We start from the raw sequence: 23,162 nt of genomic DNA on the forward strand, positions 1-23,162 counted from the left end.
ATATGCACTCTGTAGGTTCCACACAAATTGAATTATATATGTGTACACACACACACACACACACACACACACACACACACACACACACACACACTGTCTGTATATGTGTGGATGGATATGTGCTGGTTAATGTTACAAGGCCAGATCTGTCAATTACCCAGACTGTTGCCCCCTCAACTACTGAAAAGACTGCTGCTCCTCTTCAGGAACCTCACATTTGTCTGGCCTCTCAACAGATACCCCTTCATTGTGGTTCTATCTATGGTACAGCTACCTGTATTGCATGCAGAGGTGTGCAAGCCGCCGCCCCCCCCCCCCCCTTCCCCCCAACAGCAAGGTCCATGGTTCTTGTCTAGTTCAAAATCATGTGCAACCATATTCAGTAATTAGTTCCTCAAAGTGGCAATAAATTTTACACCCATCAATAAACAACAAATCCAGGTGCATTATATTTACTTTCGTAAATGTTGAATGCGCCACTGTCAGACATTAGTTTCAAAAAGATAAACCCTAAAGAGGTTGCAAAATTCATCAGGTCGCAGAAGAATAGTAATGCTGCTGGCTACACTGATGATTTTTTAGCAGTTAAAATTCCATGCTGAGTTGATTGGGCTACCTTTAAATTGCCTTCTTAATCACTCACTGGCATAAAACATATTTCCTGTCATACTCAGTCATTGGTAAAACCAGAGATACATAATGCATCTTTAGTTACAAACCCATTTCATTCCTTCCAGTCATTTTTAATTTATCAGAAAGTGGCTATTATGATAATTTCTTTTTTGTGTCTGTGATTTGAGTTTTTTTGGTGGTGTGGGTTATCATCCCAGAGCCATGGCCATCTGGACAGGCAGCCACATCATGGCCTGTGCACCTGCCAAAGTTTTACTTCAGGGGCTTATCCAATAGATAGCTTGTCTTCCACCTTGATTATAGAACGCTGTCTACACCTCCACTTTAAAGCTAATGTGCACTACTATTGTGCTTGTTGCCAAAGATCTTCCACTGTCACAATAGCGAACTATGCCTGCTACCACACAATCACAGGGCGGAAGAGGAACGAATAACTAGATAGGACTTTGTGAGATACTCTTTGTCTGGATCCTCTGTGGAGCCCTGCCTGGTATGGAAAGACTCTGGCAGCAGTTCCATTACCACTAGTATAGCCCTCTACTTCATTGGAACACACAGACCCCTCTCGCCCACAAGAACAGTATTTCATAAGTCGGTGTCTCCTGAATGGATAGAAGAGTACTGATTCATTTTTCCAGACAAAACTTTTTATATGCCTCTAAGTTCGGCGTTTGTAAAAAAGTTGTCTGGAGTGGAAGCTATACAAGAATAATTGACTTATGGGTATACTCTGTATGCTTGCCAAAGCCTTTGATTCAAATTTTTTTCTTGACGAAATAAAATGTTCTGGCATTAATGACATTCGTCTTGGATGGATTTAGTCTTACTTTCACAATAAAAAGCAGTGGGTCTCAGTGTGCAACTGCATCACTGGACTGAAAGTAATTTCATAAGATAGGAACTGAAAGAGTACTGCATCTGCTATGCTTGTACTCTTTGGTTACTGTGCACTAGCCAACCAGTCTGACATTTTGAGACCTTCGATACATTATGCGCCTTTTTTCAGTGGCGGGAGCATTGCTGAGTCACACTGGCATTGAGCCAGTACATATGGAGCAGGCATACATGTAGGTAGGTGTGTGGAGTTAGAGGTGTTGGTTGGATTGTTAAGATGGGGCTCTGTGGCAGTAAAAGTTGTTAACTGAATGAAGAAGTCGAGCAGTTATTAGTTAACAATCATGTATGTAAAGGTTAATCAGAAGAAGCAAGTGTTTCTTATGTAAGTGGAACTGAAGTTGTTGATTGAAATTATATGAAGTAATGACCTACTGGAGACTGTAGTAAAAGTTGAAACAGTATCGATGAAAGAATCAAGCTCATGTAAATGATAACTTCTCTCGAATAACAGAGTCCAGTCATTGGACAACTAAATAAACAGTAATATGTGTTAAATTTCAAAATGGAGAGTTAACAGAGCGTATTGGATAGGGGGGTTCCATTGAAGTTCAATACCTGGTAAGCAGTTGTACGTAGATTACGTAAATTTCCTTTGATCGGCTTTAAAGGGCAGTGCAAAAACTATATGTTTGTTGATGATGCATGCATACTAATTGAGGGTCCCAAGGGGTTAACCTTACAGGACACAGTTCAGCCAATCACCAAACAGATCTTCAACTAGCTCTTAGCTAGCATTTTAAGTCTTACTCTCACAAAGACACTTACTATGTAATTTCAAACAAGCAAAGATTATCTGCTTGAACCAGAAGTAGACTTTAATAGTAATAACACTAAATAAAATTCTGTATATAAAATTCTCTGGGATACAGCTGGATACCATGTTAACTTAACATTAGATAAACTTACCAAGACGACAAATTCATCATGTTTTCCTTTTAGAAATGTCTCATTGTGTTTTCAAACAATTGAAACTCCAGGTGGGAATATCAGGAATGTAGGAAAAGACACATTAATACTTACCTTAAAGAAGACACATGAAGTTGCGAACAGGCACAATTAAAAGACACCTACATAACCTTCATCAGCAAAAGAGAAACATCCACTGTTCAGACACACAAGCAATCATACCTCATGTACACATGACTGACAACTCTAGCACCTCAGGCCGAAATGCTGGAGTAGACGGTCATGTTTGCTAGCTTGCATGTATTAATGGTGTGTGTTGCTCTTATGGTGATGAAGGCTGTGGCTGAAAGCTTTATGAAGTGTCTGTTAATTATGTCTGTCTGCAACGTAATGTGTCTTCTTTATGGTAAGTAGCAGTTGTCTTTTCCTACATTGTTCATTATGATTTTATGTTGACTTTGCCTTCTCATTTAGGATGCAGAGTGGAGTTTTGTACTCTGATCCCAAAGAATTCAGGAAGCAGGAAATTGATAAAACATACCAGTTCACAAAGAAATTAGAATCCTGTGTCATTAGCTACTCTCACAAGTCATCAGACTACATAAAATTCAAGGATTGGAAGTTATTGTTACCTACTTGGCAAGTAGCAGTGTTCATTGTAAAACAGGATTTTGCAGTTGTGAGTGCATTGTTTAGGTTAGAGGTCTCGGGAAAACACAAGATGGGCTTCAGTTACAAAGGGTGCATGTTGAACTCAGGAAGAATGTAGCTACAGTAACCATCCGTATAACAGTTTAAATTGTTGTAGCTGTGTTGGGAAAGTACAAGAGCTCCATGCACTAATAGAAAGCACTGATACCTAAATTGTTATAGACACTACAAGCTGGCTAAAGCCAGATATAAGCACAGCCAAAATTTTTGCAAAGAACCTAACGGCGTTCCGAAAGGATAGGCTAAACATGGTTGGTGGTGGCTTGTTTGTTGCTGTTAGAAGTAGTTTATCTCATTGTGAAATTGAAGTAGATGCACCCTGTGAGTTAGTATGGGCAGAGGTCATTGTTGTCAACTGGAATAAAATAATAATTGGATCCTTTTACCAACCCTCCAATTCAGATCATACATTTGCTGAAAGGTTCAAAGAAAACTTGAGTGATTTCAAACCCGTACCTGACTCATATGGTTATAGTTTGTGATGACTTTAATTTGCCCTTGATATGTTGGTGAAAATACATGTTTAATTCCGAAGGTATGCATGAAACATCATCCGAAATTGTGCTAAACACATTCCTGAAAATTATTTTGCGCAGTTAGTTCATGAGACCATGCAAATAGTAAATGGTTGTGAAAACACACTTGACCTCTTAGCAACAAATAATCCTGAGTTAATAATGAGCATCAAAACCAATACAGGGATGAATGAACACAGGGTTTTCATAGCAAGATTGAATGTTGTAACCCTCAAATAATAAACCAAAAATATACCTATTCAAAAAAGCAGATAAAAATTCTTTGACGCCTTCCTCAGAAATAATCTCCACTTCTAACAAATTAATATTATAAGTGTAGACCAGATGTGGCGTGAGTTCAAAGAAATAATATCGGCAGCAATTGAGAGATTTATACCAAATAAATTAACAAACAATGGAGCTGATCCTCCTTGGGACACAGAACGGGTCAGAACATTGTTCCAGAAACAACGAAACAAACATGTGAAATTTAACAGATTCAAAATCCCCAAGATTGGCAATCTTTTACAGAAGCTCTAAGTTTAGCACGGACGTCAATGTGAGATGCTTATAACAGTTTCCACAACGAAACTTTGTCTCAAAACCTGGTAGAAAATCCAAAGAGATTCTGGTCATATGTGAAGTATGTTAGCGGCAAGAAACAATCAACGCCTTCTTTGCGCGATAGCAATGGAGATACTATTGAAGACAGTGCTGTCAAAGCAGAGTTGCTAAACACAGTCTTCTGAAATGCCTTCACAAAAGAAGACAAAGTAAATATTCCAAAATTTGAATCAAGAACAGCTGCCAACATGAGTAACGTAAAAGCAAATACCCTCGGAGTAGTGAAGTAACTTAAATCACTTAGTAAAAGCAAGTCTTCTAGTCCGTACTGTATACCAATTAGGTTCCTTTCAGAGTATGCCGATTCATTAGCTCCATACTTAACAATTACATACAACCGTTCGCTCGACAAAAGATCCGTACCCAAAGATTGGAAAGTTACATAGTTCACACCAATACTCAAGAAAGATAGTAGGAGTAATCCACTTAATTACAGGCCCATATTGTTAATGTTGATATGCAGCAGGATTTTGGAACATGTATTGTGTTCGAACATTATGAATTACCTCGAAGAAAACGGTCTTTTAACACACAGTCAGCATGGGTTTAGAAAACATCGTTCATGTGAAACACAACTAGCTCTTTATTCCAATCAAGTGTTGAGTGCTATTGACAAGGGATTTCAGATTGATTCTGTATTTCTGGATTTCCAGAAGGCTTTTGACACTGTACCACGTAAGCAGCTTGTAGTGCAATTGCGTGCTTATGGAATATCGTCTCAGTTATGTGACTGGATTTGTGATTTCCTGTAAGAGAGGTCACAGTTCGTAGTAATTGAGGGAAAGTCATCGAGTAAAACAGAAGTGATTTCTGGCGTTCCCCAATGTAGTGTTGTAGGCACTTTGCTGTTCCTTATCTATATAAACGATTTGGGAGACAATCTGAGCAGCCATCTTAGGTTGTCTGCAGATGACGCTGTCATTTATCGACTAATAAAGCCATCACACGATAAAAAAAAAAATGGCAAAATGATTTAGAAAAGATATCTGAATGGTGCAAAAATTGGCAGTTGACCCTGAATAGCGAAAAGTGTGAGGTCATCCACATGAGTGGTAAAAGCTTAAACTTCGGTTACACGATAAATCAGTCAAATCTAAAGCCAATACATTCAACTAAATACCTAGGTATTACAATTACGAACAACTTAAATTGGAAGAAACACACAGGAAATGTTGGGGGGGGGGGGGGGGGGCTAACCAAAGACTGTTTTATTGGCAGGACACTTAGAAAATGTAGCAGATCTAGTAAGGAGACTGCCTGCACTACGCTTGTCCGTCCTCTTTTAGAATACTGCTGTGCGGTGTGGGATCCTTACCAGATAGGACTGACGGAGTACATCAAAAAAGTTCAAAGTAGGGCAGCACATTTAGGATTATTGCGAAATATGGAAGATTGTGTCACTGAAATGATACAGGATTTGGGCTGGACATCGTTAAAGGAAAGGCATTTTTTGTTGCGATGAAATTTTATCACAAAACTCCAGTCACCAACTTTCTTCTCTGAATGTGAATATTTTGTTGACACTACCCGACATTGGGAGAAATGATCACCACGATAAAATAAGGGAATTGAGAGCTCGTATGGAATGATGTAGGTGTTTGTTCTTTCCATGTGCTATACGAGATTGGAATAATAGAGAATTGTAAAGGTGGTTCGATGAACCCTCTGCCACGCACTTAAATGTGATTTTCAGAGTATCGATGTAGGTGTAAATATTATGGTACTAATAGAGGATAAATAATAGCTATTTAATATAAATGAGGAAGCAGCAGCTTTCTCAGAGTAGTAGCTGTCCTTATAATGTACAGATGGTGCAAGCACAAGTAGTACTGAGTAGTGTAGTGTTAATACAGTGTGCAGATGAATGTTTCTGCAAGTTGGTAATTTTTTAAGTATACCATACTTCGTCCACATCCCTGAAGGATCTATGGAACACAATGTATTAATAAGGCAGTTGATGACAGTGAGTTAATTTAAAGAAAAAGAAATAATAGTAACAATGTCTTGTGATGCTTTTGGTAAACTAAACATGGTTTTCAAAACTTAAGTGCCCTGTATGTTTGAAAAGGAAAGTTTACAGTTAGTAAGCAGACTTGTGGCATTGAAGTCATGTAGTTCCAGCATACCGTCTAAATCTGAGGCTTGCTGGGTGAGTAACAGAGCGATACATTTCAGATATTACTAAGAGAGATTGGAAAACAACTAAATGGAGCTGAGAGTAAAATAGAATGGAAAATGTCATTATAACTAATTGAAAATGAAATGTGTGTTGTTAGGTCATATCAGGTGAATTGATGGTCAGTGGATTAATGAAGTGCTATGTTGGATTCCAAAAGATAAGTAAAAACAACCTTATGGAAAGTGGGTAGATGAAATGTGGGGAGAAACATTGGCGTGAATAACTGAAGCTCATATAATGCACGGAGAAGATTGGTAGGGCCATCAGGCAGCAGTGGATGTCAATTTATAACTGTTGATGATTAATGTGGTACTAGTAAGTCCTGGATAAATTAAAAATTATGTGAGTGTAAAGGTAACCTCTAGAACTATAAGTGAGGCATTGAGCAGTTGATAGGCACATAAGGAAGGCCAGAAATGTTCCTAAGAATCTTGCTGAGCTATCAGTGTCCTCCGTCAGAGCTAAGTAACTGAAAAAAAACAAATGCACATGCAGGCGCGCACACACACACACACACACACACACACACACACACACACACACACACACACACACACACACACACACTGATAGATATGGGCTACCTCCTGCTTCCAAGATTTATATTTACAGCCCTTCATGATAGGTTAAAACTGTGTAATGGACTGGATGTGAACTCTGAATTGAGCCAGTTGGGTGTAACTCTCTTACCGGCAGAGATAACTAGGCTCGACTTTTGGCATGGCCCTCAAGCTTCAAAAGTGCCAGTACTGCTCTGTACTCTCCAAACTTTAGTGAAGTTCTCCCACATACTATTTTGGGCTAGCAGTCCTTGAAGGAAGGATAACACAGAGATATGGCTTAGCTTTAGCTGAGGTGTTGCCTTCACCATGAATCTTTCTCTCTGCCATGGTTTATTTAATCTGTCAAAAAGTTTCAGTACAGTGTGCACTCCTCTGAAAGATTCACTCCAGAAAAAATCCCTAGGCTGTGGCTAAACCAGACAGCTACAACATACTCTCTTCCAGGAATAGTAGTTGAGGAAGATATGTAGGAGAGCTTCTGTGAAGTTTTCAAAGTAGAGGAGAGGTGCTGCTACAACACAAGCAGTGGTGGAAAAAGGTTGTAGGTCATGCCTAAAATCTCAGTTGGAAAAAGCATTGGCCGTAAAAGACAGTTTTCCACAAGGTTAAGACCCTAAAACAGTGTGCCCCCCCCCCCCCCCCCCCCCCCACACACACACACACACACACACACACACACAAAAGCTGCTGCAGGGTGAAAGGTCCATTCTGGATTTAGATTTTTGAGAAGACTTGCTATGTAGCTTGTAGAATAACAGTAAAATTTCTTATCTGCATAGAAAAATTACATTACATGTTAACACTAATATTTCTTCCTAAATATGAATAACTCTTCCTTATTCAGTTAATGAATTGTATTTAAGTTCTTATCTGTAAAAGAACAGAAAGTTTTCTAAATTTTAGAAAGCAACCTAGATTTTAGTTCAGTTTTATTCGGAATATTTTTTATGTGTGTTGTTCCACATTTTTCTAATGTACAGTTCTTTTAACAGTCATTTTTTGTTATTGGTTATTGTTGTTCCATGTTTAGTGTATGGTTTTCGGTACAGTGTTAATGTGCCACTTTAGCACAGCAAACCATACTACAAGTGACGTGTTCCGGAGAGATTGCATATTTTCGTAATACACAAGAATAAATACAAAAATCACTGAATATGTCGTGTTAGTTTCGCAAACGCATACATCAACATGGCAGCTGCTTGGTTTGCTTCTGTCAGCCAATCACTGCATGGAATATGTGAATGACTGGATGATTCAATACTTGTACAGATTGCAAGACTATTGTGAACTATAATTAATCACAGCTCATTATTCTACAAGGTCCCATGCCTTCACTTCCGTGACACTGTGCTAAAGGAAATACGACTACTATTGCACCAAATATTAAAAGCTAAATATGTTGAACAAAGTAAACAGCATAAGTTTTTTTTTTTTTTTTTCTGTTACTGCTACTTCGTTCAGAACTCATACATGATGGTCAAAAAAATATCTGACTTCGTGCTATGTTGATTTCCATAAGTAATTGGAAGACAGACACACTTCTCTCATATTTTGGCTTCTCTGAGCATATAGTGACTAAATGGTCTTCCTTCTCTGGTGAAGTGTGCATTGAATGGGTGATTATCCATTCACAACAGCTTGAGAGACAAGGAATCGTTGTTGAAATAGACAAGGCAAAATTTGGGGAAAGGAAATATGTCAGAGGTTGTAAAATCACTGGACAGTGGCTGTTAATTGGAATTCAGTGATGATCTGTGAAAGTCTTATTCCTGCCAGTGTAAGCATGGAATAAGGCCATCTTGATAAGAATATTGTCAACTACTGGATATCATATGACACCGTAGTTATTGGAGGTTTTCAGCACTTAAGAGGCAGCCATTGAGCAAACTTCATAGCTATTATAGATCGTGCTATTCACTCACAGAATTGGAAATAATATGATAAAACATAACTGCACAATTTGGCAGAAGGACCAATGATTGTGTGTTAATTAACTGAGCACATGTTCCACAGAGCTTTTTATACGAAAGAATTATTACATTAACTCTTATGTTGAGGGAAATAAATTTTTCCTGCCTGGGGAAACTGTGATGGAATAGTTTCTTCTTACAGTGTTGAAGGCATGACTGGAAGCTACAATTCCATGCCTGTGTGTACCATTTTTGGTGCAAAAATGTTGGAGATCCCAGTGCCTTTACATCCCTAACCATGTGAAGGCATAGCTTTGCTTTGTGCTATAGATTGTATATTAATTTAAAACATTTATCATTCATATTTTACCCATGCTGGATGTTTTCTTTCTTTTTTCCTCTTTTTTAAAAAAAATCTGAACTTTGATGAATTTTATGTGTGTTCAGTCCGCAGTATTTGTGTCTTCATGCGATGAAATAGTGCTGTTTCTCGTCCCATGTCCTGTGGTGTGATTGACAGAAGGAAACTGAAGAGCCCCTGTTTTGATTTAAGTATTTGCGAAGCTAACATGCCATATTTTGTAGTCTTCATATTTATACTTGCATTTTATGAAAATATGCATTTTCAATTATAAAGATCTCTCCAAAATGCATCATTTTAGTACAGTTGTTGTGCACACGTCTCAAAATGGGACATTGGCACATTAACTCAGTAACTGGTTTCCTTATGGTAATGAAAACTTCCATTTCTGTCAGCAGTAAACTTTGCCTGTAGTATGCATATATATATGTAATGTTTCACAGGTCTTACTTGACTTTGGCCAAAGAGACAGTGGATATGTTCCATTATTTGACAGTTGCCATCAAGGAACCATTCTTAAGGCCAGAGCTGGTTGACCGCTTGGCAGCCATGTTAAATTTTAACCTGCAACAGTTGTGTGGTCCTAAGTGTAAGTATCTAATTTTTAAATAAACTGTTTCACATTCAGGAAAATAATACTATGTGTATGTCTTAGAAAAAGGTGACAAAAATGATTGATTGTAAGTAGAAAAGTGGCTATGGGAGTGCATTTGTCTCTTCTCTAAAAAGTTCTCACTGAAATGGTTGTATCACATCATTTGATTTTTCTTTTTTTTCCATAGGGTGTTACAGTTGTAAATCTTGTGGCTGTTTGAATGTGAAAACTTTTTACTGCATTTCAAGTAGGATAATAGTAATTAACTCGTTATATTATGCTGATATAATGAGTTATGGCCAGAACAAATTTCCGGGTGGGGTGGGGGGGACCTTCATGGGTTCCCCTGTCTTCCAGAAATGGTGGAGTTAACATAAAGATAATAAATGTAGTATATTTCAGAACTTTTATGTAGCATACACATATATTCTCACAAGAATCAATAACCTAGACCAGGGTTTGCCACAGATACACTTAACAAAAATAACCCTTCATTAATTTTCACTAATGTATTCAAGTAGTACTAAAACTATTAATATTGTTGTTATTGTTGCTGCTGCAGCTGCAGAATTAGTAGTGGTGGTTGTTGTTGCTGTCATAGTTTAGTGAATGTTTTGACATCATATATCATCCCTATATATAAAAGGCAATGTCCTTACTGATTGACCTACTCACTGACTCATCACCACCCAGCCCAAACAACTAAGGATAGAAACTTGAAATTTACGAAGGTGTTGATCCTTTACTGTAGGCATCATTTAAGAAGGAATTTTTCAGTATTCCATCCCTAAGTGGGCGAAACGGAGGACAAATGCTATTTAGAAGCTGCATCTATGAAAATTGGTATTTGGTTTCTTAGTCAGAAATAAAATTGTGTGTGTCAGCATTTTTTGAAATTCAGCCACTAAGGTCATAAAATAAGGGGTGAAAGTTTTTTTGAAAACAAATCATTATTAAAGAACTATGGAAAAAATTTTTAAAGCCACATTTATGAAAACAGAATTTGACTTCTCAGTTAGAAATTTAAAAAATACATGTTTCAGTGTTTTTTTACTGTCTAAGAGAATGAAATAGGGGATGAAAAGTTTTATGACATTATTTCATTGTGAAACCATTTTCAACACTAAATGTATGAAAATTTGTATTTGGATTCTCTGCTAGAAATAAAAAAAATACACATTTCACTATTTTTGGAAATGCAATCCCTAAGAGGGTGGGGGGGAGGCAAACATTTTTAAGGAAATATTTTGTTATAGAAAAAATAGTTTTAAAAACTAAATCTTTGAAATTTTGAGTTTCACTTCTCGGCTAGATATAAGGAAATGTGTTATGGGATGGTAGTTTCTGTGGCAATATCACCACAAGAACACCAAAGATATGATTAACAAAAACTTTTGACTCCAGCTATGAGAAACACTTTTTGGTCAGAAGTATATTCAGGAAAGACCCTGCTTCTGTGGCCTCAATCAGTGTGAAAAGCTTAGGTGATGCAGTTTGTGAACAGCACAAAAATCCAAATAAAGAAAAACAAAAAAATCTATGCAGACCATACAGTCTATGTGAGCGAAGCAGCAGGCACTAAGCTAGTCTGACAATAACTATAGTTTGAAACAAACACTAACAAAGAGATGGAGGGGCTGGCCAGTACTTACCTCAGCTCAGTACAGCGCCAGTACTTACCTCAGCTCAGTACAGCCGATAGGTACATAAAACACGACCGAAAATTTACGTTCCTAGCTTTCGGAATAAATGTTCCTTCATCAGGGAGGAGAGGAACATTTATTCCGAAAGCCAGGAACGTAAATTTTCAGTTGTTTTTTATGTACCTATCATCAGGGAGGAGAGGAACATTTATTCCGAAAGCTAGGAATGTAAATTTTCGGTTGTTTTTTATGTATCTATCGGCTGTACTGAGCTGAGGTAAGTACTGGCCAGCCCCTCTATCTCTTTGTTAGTAATTGTTTCACATCTTTATATGAGATTTTCCATTAATAACTATAGTTTAACACACATGCAAAAGCTACATCATGCTGTTTTTTTCCCTTTCATGATATGGCACCATCTGAAAGATTTGTGTTGAAACCGGAAACCATGCTCGTGACTGGTAGCCATTTTATCCATCTCATTGTTGTATTCTACCCTATTCATGGCTTGTTATTTCATCCATAATGTACACGTGTTTTTCCCTGCGAAGCTTAATAAGTCATACATGCAATTTGTGTTAGGTGAAGATCTTACTTACTTTCATATTGAATCATACCTTCAGGAGATGGACTCAACTTCAGAACACTCTAAACAGTAAAAACATGGAATGGTAACTAGAAACCAAACAAAAACGCTGCTTGCTATTGCAGGTCAGTTTAATGTCTTCTTGGAGTTCTACCTGTTGGTGCAATGTGTACACATGGTCAACTGCTGCCAAAGTGCTGCTCTTCCCGTAGTAAATTACCCACTGTAAACAACTTCCACCAGTGGGTCCATAGCGATTAACAAACCAACCATGGAGTCAAGATGTTGACATTTATGATAATGGTGATTATAAATATATTTGAACCATAGGTGTTTATTTTATTACAAGATCCTGACTACTTTAAAATGTTGATTGCTATGATGATCTACGGTGGACTAACAAAGAAAAACAATGACTACAAGTCTCTGCTGTACTCGGCAAAATACTGGTAACATCAGCCACTTTCAGTAAGCTAATATTCATTTGAGTGTTGTATTCTTGAAGATGAATTAACAAATAGGACACTAAAAATTGATCATTTTTGTCCAGGAGCTTTCAAATATCTGTGCCCGTTTTTCTGCACTGGCTGTGTATATATTCTTACAATGCATTTTAAAGCTGTCCATTACAAGGTTTGATTACTAAACTTCTTACTCCAAGAGACAAGCTTGTCTGTCATCTGAACCCAGCATCTGGCATAACAGGTGAATGGCAAGTGTGGAAAATACTTACAGTTTGATTGTACTCTGCTCAAAAGTGAACTGACTAAGGCTCTAACCTTAAATCAGTATAGCACAGCCAAAAATACTTACTTCTTGCAGATACATAAGAAAATAATAAGCTTCTGATGTCATCCATTATACAATATCTGGGCTTCTGTATCTGTTACAATCTGTGCTCAGTACTAGACCATGGAGACATTTAGTTACTGCAGTCATGATTAAATTTCATACTTACTCTATATTTATAAAACTCGACTGATTTGACTGACTCCGTACTTATTTAAAAAATTCTTTCTCTTTTTCTCTCCATTTTCTTATTCCTCTGCATGTCTCATGTATAAGGACAAATCAAATAGAAAAGACATTTTTTTAAAAAAATAATCTTTTATTCAGAAAACAACATTGCAAGTGATATCATTTCTCTACAGATGTCCCTGGATCTCTATGCAGTTAGTCTATCTCGTGAAAAATTTTGTAATTCCAACCTGGAAAAATCTTAATGGCATTGTGCAATGTCCCGCTTGCATTGCATCCTCTTAGTCTTCATCCAACAAAAACTGTGATCCACTAAGGTGCTCCTTCATGTGACCGAGTATGTGAAAACTGCTTGGAGTTAAGTCAGGACTGCACAGTAGGTGCTCCAGCCACTCAGAACTGAAATATTGGTTGCACTGGATTGTTCCACCAGCCAAATAAGAGCAGGCATTATCATGAATCAGGATCACACCCTTTGGAACCTTCCCTCTCCTCTTTGTTTTGATTTTGGAGTACAGATCTCACAGTAGCTGTCGCTGTTCACTGTTTGACCTTTATGAATGTGATGAATTATCAGTGGATGTTTCAGATCATAAAATAGCATTCAGAAAACAACATTGCAAGTGATATCATTTCTCTACAGATGTCCCTGGATCTCTATGCAGTTAGTCTATCTCGTGAAAAATTTTGTAATTCCAACCTGGAAAAATCTTAATGGCATTGTGCAATGTCCCGCTTGCATTGCATCCTCTTAGTCTTCATCCAACAAAAACTGTGATCCACTAAGGTGCTCCTTCATGTGACCGAGTATGTGAAAACTGCTTGGAGTTAAGTCAGGACTGCACAGTAGGTGCTCCAGCCACTCAGAACTGAAATATTGGTTGCACTGGATTGTTCCACCAGCCAAATAAGAGCAGGCATTATCATGAATCAGGATCACACCCTTTGGAACCTTCCCTCTCCTCTTTGTTTTGATTTTGGAGTACAGATCTCACAGTAGCTGTCGCTGTTCACTGTTTGACCTTTATGAATGTGATGAATTATCAGTGGATGTTTCAGATCATAAAATAGCATTATCAGCAATTTTCTTGTATAAGTCTGGACTTTGAGCTATTTTGCTATAGGCAAAATTAAATGTTTGCACACTACACTCCGCCGCATACTCATCAATTTTTACTGTGCAACTGAGAAATTCTAATTCCTTTTCAGAATGCCTTAAACATGATTTTTATATTTCCAAATGTTCCTGTTCTTGTTTATGTCAGTCTGTTGGTTGACATGGTACCCAACAAGCATAACTGTCCAATTGTGGAGGGATTCGTGGATAATTGCAGATGAGGAGCTGTGGTGCAGTATTGTCATTTCTGGAACAAGTGTCATCACAAGTCATTCCCTCAGCTTTCTAGGTTTTCCTGTCAATTTTTGAAATGGATGGGCTACCCAAATGCTTTTTATTGCCGACAGATGTATGTCCACTTTTAAGCCTTTGACTGCTATGGATGAGTTAACTTGTCATGCTCTATCATGCCCCAAGTGCTGCGGACGGGTTTAAGATATGCCTCTGGGATTTCCTGAAGTGCTCTTGATATGTTTACACATCCTATTCTGCCGGCCCTCTCACTGCTGCAGACGAGTTTTAGTGTACATGCATGCTCTAAGTATATTGATATGTAGAGCTGCATTTCTGCATCGTTCTTCAGAGCTTTTCAGAGTTTCAGCCCGAAAGTTCAAACGTGTGTCTATATCTGCAGCTGTGGTTCTTCATTTCAGATTTTGTCTTCACTTTGCGTGTTTTGTCAGTATCAGATGTGCATTTTTTTTCTTTTCTACAAGAGAAAATGTCACATTGTCACGGTTTCACAGATAGAGATCCTGGAGATACTCAGAGCACAGTGAGTGTGAATTCCCAGAGGTCAGTGGCAGTGATGAGTCTCCAATAGAATCTCAGAATAGTAATTCTCAAGAGACTAAAGAGAAGCTTGATAAACATTAGGGTACTTTGCACCTTCGATTAGGACAGTTTATAAGTGATATCAAGATTTTCGGAATGGCTATATGGACACAAGTGATGCTGAACATTCTGGATGCCCTGTGGAGGTTACGACTCCAGAAATCATTGATAAAATCCATGATATAGTGATGGATGACAGAAGAGTTAAGGTCCGTGAGATTGCTAGTGCTGTGGGCATCTCGAATGAACTGGTACACAATATTTTGCATAAACACTTGGACATGAGAAAGCTATCCGCAAGATGGGTTCCGTGATTGCTCACGCTTGACCAAAAACGGAATTGTGTGAAGTGTTGCAGGGATGGTTTGCAGCTGTTCAGGAAGAATCCGCAGGACTATAAGCGTCATTTTGTCACTGTGGCTGCAACATGGATATATTACTATACTCCTGACACCAAAGAACAATTTAAACAATAGGTTACCAAGGGAGAATCTGCAGCAAAAAAGGTAAAGACTATTCCTTCGGCCGGAAAGTTTATGACTGCCTTTTGGGATTCGCAAAGGATAAGCCTCATCAACTATCTGGAAAAGGGTTAAACTATTACAGGTGCATATTATTCATCGTTATTGGACCATTTGATAACCGATATGCAAGAAAAATGCCGGCTATTGGACTGCAAATAAGTCCTTTTCCATCACAACAATGCACCAGCACACACCTCAGCAGTTGTGGTCACAAAATTAATGGAAATAGGATTCCAACTCGTTTCACATCTCCCTATTCTCGAGACTTGACTCCCTCGGACTACTATTTGTTCCCCAATTTGAAGAAATGGCTGACAGTCATGCAGTTTGGCAAGACATGACCGACCCTGCTTTACGTGTTATGAAATTATTCCAGCACGATGGAAACAATTATATTCGAGTACACTGATGATTATTTTGCTGCTAAAATTGCCCAAGGATGTAAAGGAGGATTGAAAAGTTTCCTCACTTCAGAGCATCCTCAAAATGAAGAAGTATGCTAATAAACAGATTTGTTGCTTCACATGATTTTATATCTGTTTTGTACAGGAGGTAATTACACAGCATACACTGCGCCAGTAAAACAAAAATTGTATTCATTTATCCGCCTGCAATAGGCTAAAATTATTACCGTCTGATGTAGACAGTTACATTCAGGTATCATGATTTTGACCATCTAAGTTCTCTTGAGGCATATAAAAGGATTTAAAATACATGCTGCATATTGTAAAAAGAATTCAATACCTTAAAGGTTCCAAGTTTTAAATGTCTCTTCGGATGACGTAGTGTGCTGGCAATAGCTGGACATGATTTCTTCATTTGCAGCAACAAACATTCCATACTTGCAGTAAATACACAGTTATTTTAAAAAAATCTGTCAGTTAATAAAAACTCGTACAGTTTCATCTCTTTACAGTGTTATAAAATTATTCCAATTTAAAGAATGGATTTTGTATTAAGAGACATTGATATTTGTCCTTGACTTTTGCCTTTAAAAAATTAATTTTATTTAAGTATTCGAAACACATTCTGATACATCAAAAGTGTGTTCCATTAAGCATGACCTTCCACTTGTGAATCATTTATTGTGCTAGCATGCTCAAAGAGCACAGACAAATTGGAAGAAGTAAATATACAGGTTCTAAAGTATTTGCCTCACAAGCTATGTCCTAAACATTCAGCACAGGGCTGGAGACTGGTACAAGTAATTCAACAGGCAGGATGTGATCATGGATGAAAGAATCCCAGCACAGACAGATGGCTTAGACAGTAACGACACAGCACTCGGCATGCATTGCATCAAGCGTATCAGTATTAGTGAAAAGATTAAAGCAATTTATCCATCCATAACTCTTTTTTTCTTCCTTCCACTAAGCAAATTATCATTGTGCTGCAGTTGCGTTCTGTGAAGATTTCCTCTGATTTAGTCACTTGAGAGCACAGAAAAATTATCTGCCCCATATCTTCCTTGGTGATTACAGAAATGATTTATACTAACACAGCTAATGCACAATAACAACAGTGAGATTAAGGCCTGTCATTTTTGAGGCAGTACTGTCAACCTGTAGACCAGAAAAAAATCTTTACTGATTGATGTGCTCTCATATATTTGTTTCTTTTAACAGGGTATCTTCACCCCTATCTCTATTTTATGCAGGAGTGCTGGTGACCTTACCATTTAGCACTTTAAAACCATAATCACATCACATCAAGTGAATGTCCCATTGAATTGAAAACAATTGTCTGGGGATTTTTAAAACTTTTGTTTTATCAAAATGAAAATCAATTTTACTGACTGAAAATCCACCACTATTCTATTTGTACAGAATCACTCATTTGTTATTCCTTTTTTAAAAAATTGCCTTAAACCAGGGCCTGATAGAATTCTATAAGGTGTTCCTTACATCTGATGACGGCACTCAGGGGGTCATGTTTGCCATCCATCAGAGCCACACAGCTGGTCAAATGTGTCCTATGTCTCCCTGTGCGCCATTTTGGCCAATGTCATTCAAACAATGAAACAAACACCATGAGTGTAACCGAGAAGTCTGTGAAAGAAGCAGTGGCAAAACTGAATTATTCCATCCCACAATGAGTATTTATTTATGATTTAATTTGTAAGTACGCGCAGAATCTGCCTGTATTGTCTGGTGGAGATTGTTTTAACAGAAGTTTCCAGGCATTTAAATTCCAAGTCATGAGGCAGAATACTAATGAGTAATGAAATTTTGTGAAATGTCAAGTGTCCATGACAAGAAGCATTAATGATAACATACTGTGCTCACAGAACCTCACCTTCATGTCATTGCATACCACCTGGAAATTTGCCTAAAAAGTCTCTTAGAGATATTTTACTGCAAACACAATTTTCTTGCACGTCTGTACAAAGAGGTGCTAAGTTACTTAGGCTGAGGCCATAAAAAATAACAGTAGTGCAAGAACTTAAACCTGTTGATCCTGCACACACGGTTAGGTTTTGCAAATGGGTTTTACAAAAAGTGCATGGCAGTGAAATGGATCCTTACATCATTCTGTTTTCACACAAAGCTTGGTTTCACTTACAGGAGTATGTTAATTCCAAAAACTGTTGACTTTTAAGTACTGATGGACTATTCTGCTTCATGAGGAGTCCCTTCATGATCACAGAATAGGAGTGGTGCACAGTGATTGGTGACAGAATAATAGGTCCAATATATTTTTATGACACAGTTAACCGTGAAACAAATGTGCAAAACATTTTGCAACTGTTTTTTAATACATTGAGTGAATAACAACAAAGCTTCATATTTTTTCAACAGGATTTGGCAAGAGCTCATACAGCCAAGGATTCTTCCCACACAAGTCATGATGTTTACCATGACAGAGTTGTTAGCAACATTACGTGGCTTGTTTGAAGTTCTGATTTTACCCCTTACAATTGTGAGGAGCAGTAAATGATAAAGGGTATGCAACAGATCTCTACACATTACCGGTACTCAAGGTTAATACCTGTGAGTCAGTTAATTCGACTTCTTAAAGAGAATTACATTGTTTGATGAATAATTTCTTGAGTAAATAGCAGAAATTCTTGGGAAACAATGGCATACAGTTCCAGCATCTCCTTGCATGAGTGCAAAATGTACTTGCATATAGTTTAAATTTGGTCATAGATGGATGAGACCGCACCTGATTCACTGGGCAACGGAGCACTAGTTGCCCGCCGTCTGCTGTGGCTTGTACGTATGGTCATGAGGTAAATGGAATATCCTATACTGCAGTAGTCATTGATGGGTTTACACTGCCCATTTGAAATTATCTCTTGTCTCCAGCTCTGTACTTCGTTTTACACGTATTATGCACAAGTCTCTGTTTTTACTGTGGCTGTTAGAGGATTTCATCTTTCATGAATTGTGTATTAGGTACATATCTGTCCACTGCATGATCAACTATTCTTTTAAATGGAGCTGTAGTTCCTCTACAGTCTCTTGCCCAGAAGTAAAAGTTTTGAGCTCCTCTTTGAAATGCGACATGACTGCCTCTTTATGTAACTTGCCAAATATGTCTATCTTCCTACTTGTTTTAGCTACCCTTTCTACTTGCGTCAATGTTTCAGTAATCATTGTTGTTACATTGCCACTACATCACCGATACCAGTTTCAATACAGACACCCAAAAAGATGTCAATCTATTTATTGCCAGTAGATCTAATTTATTTTCATGAATGGGCTCTTGAACTATTTTTATGATTTGGGAACATACATACTAGCGAACTGGGGTTTTCTCTAAAGAATTCAATTACGTCAGGGGGGTGGGAGAAATGGAACAGTCCAGTTACAAATTTATGCCCACCCTTGACATTGGGGGTTGCCTGAACTACATATGCAGCATCAATTTATCTTGGTGGATACTCTACCTCCATTTTGCAGTAGCATATCCCTTCAATATACACTTTGATTTACCCTAAAAATACCACTACTGTCAACTTCAGTTTTTAGCCAGTGTTCTGTGCATAGTGTTGTATGAGCTCTGTCACATTTAGGAGTACTTCAAACTGTGACATTTGGTTGTGAATGATTCAGCAGTTGACCACTAGAATTTTAATACTCTTGCTCATGGGAGGCATTTCTTTGGCACTACATTGATACTTTGGGGTCTATTACAGCTACCATTTTCTGTAATGAATGGAAAGTTGCCTCCACACACAGACAGCTGTAACTAAGTAGCAATGTCTGATGTGTAGTACACCCAATACATTTAGGGAGTGCTATAACTGAAGGGATAGGCAGAACAAAGCATTAACATACAAGAGTGTATTTTGAGATATTGTATGTATTTGTTTTGTTAAATTCAAAGACAAGAGCATAAATAAAATAACAGAATAATCTATATAGAGACAAAAAATTCCAAGAAGTCACAGCGTAACTAATTACAGAACCTTTGAAGTCTCTGTTTCCAGCCCTCTACTTGGCACATAACTAAAGGACCCCAATCAGTTCTAGAACCAATGCTGCAGATTGTGAGCTTCGTTGAAACGCCATAGTCGCAGTAAATTTCAGAATGTTTACTTGACTAGTTTCGATGAAGCTCAGTCAACATTATAAAATGTTATAAGTCTGCTATTAATTATGAATACCTGAAATATAAGTAACATCTAACCAGACAGCTTTTTTGTAGGAAAAGCCCCAAGGGCTTGCCGATCGCAGCAGTCTTTTATGTGCTTGTTCTGCTGCCACTTAGTGGATGGGTTTTTTGTCTGTCCAATTACATAATAGAATCACAGCTTGTGATACGCACAGCACTCAATAGCACTGAGTCCAAGAAACAACTATTTGCTTGGATGGCACATATACAGATGTCTAACCACAAAACCTTTGTCATAGGAAATGATATTGTGAATTTATTGTATTAAATTAAAACTCATTATGAAGTAATGCCAAAGAAGCAACATCATTGCATTTCCTAATCTAGACCTTCCACATCTGGTCACAATTAGTGATACACAAAACTTGTTGTTCTTTCTATGTTTGCTGTACCATATTTTGTCATCTATGATTCCTTTGTATGAATGATCTACTGTATGTTTGTTTTTATTCTCTGAATATTATACACCCTAAATATTTGTTTTTTGAAATTTAGTTTATGACTCAAATTCATGTAACTTACATTTACAATGTTCTTAGGTGGTTTATAAGCTACCATTATTATTGCTCTAATCATTGGACAGTATTGTTCATCTCTATTCTTGTTCCTAAATGTCACCTGTACCCAGCATCGGCATAGAGGCAGCATCAATGTGTTTGTCAGTCATATGGTAACAACAGCTGTATATGTGTCATCCAAGCAAACAGTTGTTTCTTGGACACAGTGCTATTGAGTGCTGTGCTCAAGATTACAAGCATGCATTTTTATTTTTAAGACGGTTAGGTGAGATTATAACAACATTTTTCGTTACTTTATTCACATTTTACAGTTAGATTAATAGTGATGTTCATTGTATTTTGCAGATGTGGAGATTTTTAATATATATACAAGCTGCTTGTGACTGTGTATGTGCGGATGGATATGTGTGTGTGTGTGTGTGTGCGGTGTATACCTGTCCTTTTTTCCCCCCTAAGATAAGTCTTTTTGCTCCCGGGATTGGAATGACTCCTTACCCTCTCCCTTAAAACCCACATCCTTTCGTCTTTCCCTCTTTCCTGATGAAGCAACCGTTGGTTGCGAAAGCTTGAATTTTGTGTGTATGTTTGTGTTTGTGTGTCTATCGCCCTGCCAGCGCTTCTGTTTCGTAAGTCACATCATCTTTATTTTTAAATATATGTTTCCCTCAAACAAAGATTCCAAGACTTACCAAGCGGGAAAGCGCCGGCAGACAGGCACAATGAACAAAACACACAAACACACACACAGAATTACTAGCTTTCGCAACCGATGGTTGCTTCTTCAGGAAGGAGAGGGAAAGACGAAAGGATGTGGGTTTTAAGGGAGAGGGTAAGGAGTCATTCCAATCCCGGGAACGGAAAGACTTTCCTTAGGGGGAAAAAAAGGACAGGTGTACACTCGCACACATACACACATCCATCCGCACATACACAGACACAAGCAGACATTTGTAAAGGCCTGCCCAAACTCTTTGCCTTTAAATATGTCTGTTTGTGTCTGTATATGTATGGATGGATATGTGTATGTGTGTGTGCGTGCGTGCGCGCGAGTATATACCTATCCTTTTTTCCCCCTAAGGTAGGTCTTTCCGCTCCCGGGATTGGAGTGACTCCTTACCCTCTCCCTTAAAACCCACATCCTTTCGTCTTTCCCTCTCCTTCCCTCCTTCATGAAGAAGCAACCGTCTGTTGCGAAAGCTAGAAATTCTGTGTGTGTGTTTTATTTATTGTGCCTGTCTACCGGCACTTTCCCGCTTGGTAAGTCTTGGAATCTTTGTTTTTAATATATTTTTCCCATGTGGAACTTTCTTTCTATTATGTGTGTGTGTGTGTGTCTTACGAAACAAAAGCGCTGGGAGGTCGATAGATACACAAACAAAAACATACACACACACAAAATTCAAGCTTTCGCAACCAACAGTTGCTACTTCAGGAAAGAGGGAAGGGGGGGAAAGACGAAAGGATGTGGGTTTTAAGGGAGAGGGTAAGGAGTCATTCCAATCCCGGGAGCGGAAAGACTTACCTTAAGGGGAAAAAAGGACAGTGAACATTCCAAGTGGGAAAAATATATCTAAAAACAAAGATGATGTGACTTACCAAACAAAAACGCTGGCAGGTCGATAGAGAGAGTGAGTGTGGAAAACTGCACAGCTTGCATACATCTAAACCTGAAGAGTAACAGAAATGATCCACAAAAATACTGTCCATTCTCTTTTATGTCCTTTTGTTGTCAAACCATAGGACATGTCCTGAACTTAAACATAATGAGGTTTCTCAAAGGAATTATCTCATCCATGCCAACCAGCGTAGATTCCAAAAACATTGGTCATGCTAAACCCAACTGGTCTTTTTCTCAGGTGACACACTAACATTTACTAACAAAACTGTGATTATGTTATTAAACTTCACCTGATTGTGTTGTGACTCTTGTGGTCATGACCTGGCAGACAATGTTAATGGAAGCCTCAGATTTTTTGCGGGGGTTGCAGTTATCTGCAATGAAGTACTGTCTGAAAAAGGTGTAGACATATTCAGTCAGAATATGAGAAGTAATGATATACTTCTTCCGTAGCCAACATGCTTGAGAAGTTACACTGTTCGATCAGACTATAGATTCACTCCTTAGGCAATCACCTTGATTTTTTCCCCCAGGAAATTTGGGTGATGTCAGTGAGGATAAAGTGATCATTTACCGAAAAATATCAAAGTGACACACAAACTGTATCAGGGCCACTGGAAATAAGCAATATTGTTAGAGATTGCTGTTGGTCACTTTACCCAAATGTACAGCAGGATATTGATTGGAGAAGAAAATGGATTAGTTGCATTAAGGAGAAGAGCAAAGTATAGTCCAATGGACACATGCTTGCTATGTAATAAAGAGATGTTTTTTGTTTATACTGCAATAAAACCTTTGCTCATATTGAAAAAATTGTGCTAATTTTCTGG

At 38.0% G+C, this 23,162-nt stretch overlaps 1 protein-coding gene across 2 annotated transcripts in view; it reads left to right on the forward strand.

Moving 5' to 3' along the window:
- The window catches only part of LOC126337038 (ubiquitin conjugation factor E4 B), a 277,773-nt gene that overhangs the window by 210,993 nt on the left and 43,618 nt on the right, over positions 1-23,162 (forward strand). For both annotated transcript variants that reach the window (XR_007565033.1, XM_050001343.1), the window contains exon 18: positions 9,743-9,888. Coding sequence is in view for 1 of the 2 variants with exons in the window: in XM_050001343.1 (XP_049857300.1) it covers positions 9,743-9,888 (146 nt within the window). In the remaining variant the exon portion in view is untranslated. The remainder of the gene's footprint in view (positions 1-9,742; positions 9,889-23,162) is intronic.

This window comes from Schistocerca gregaria, chromosome 2 (assembly GCF_023897955.1).
Source record: "Schistocerca gregaria isolate iqSchGreg1 chromosome 2, iqSchGreg1.2, whole genome shotgun sequence".
NCBI classification, from domain to species: Eukaryota; Metazoa; Arthropoda; class Insecta; order Orthoptera; family Acrididae; genus Schistocerca; species Schistocerca gregaria.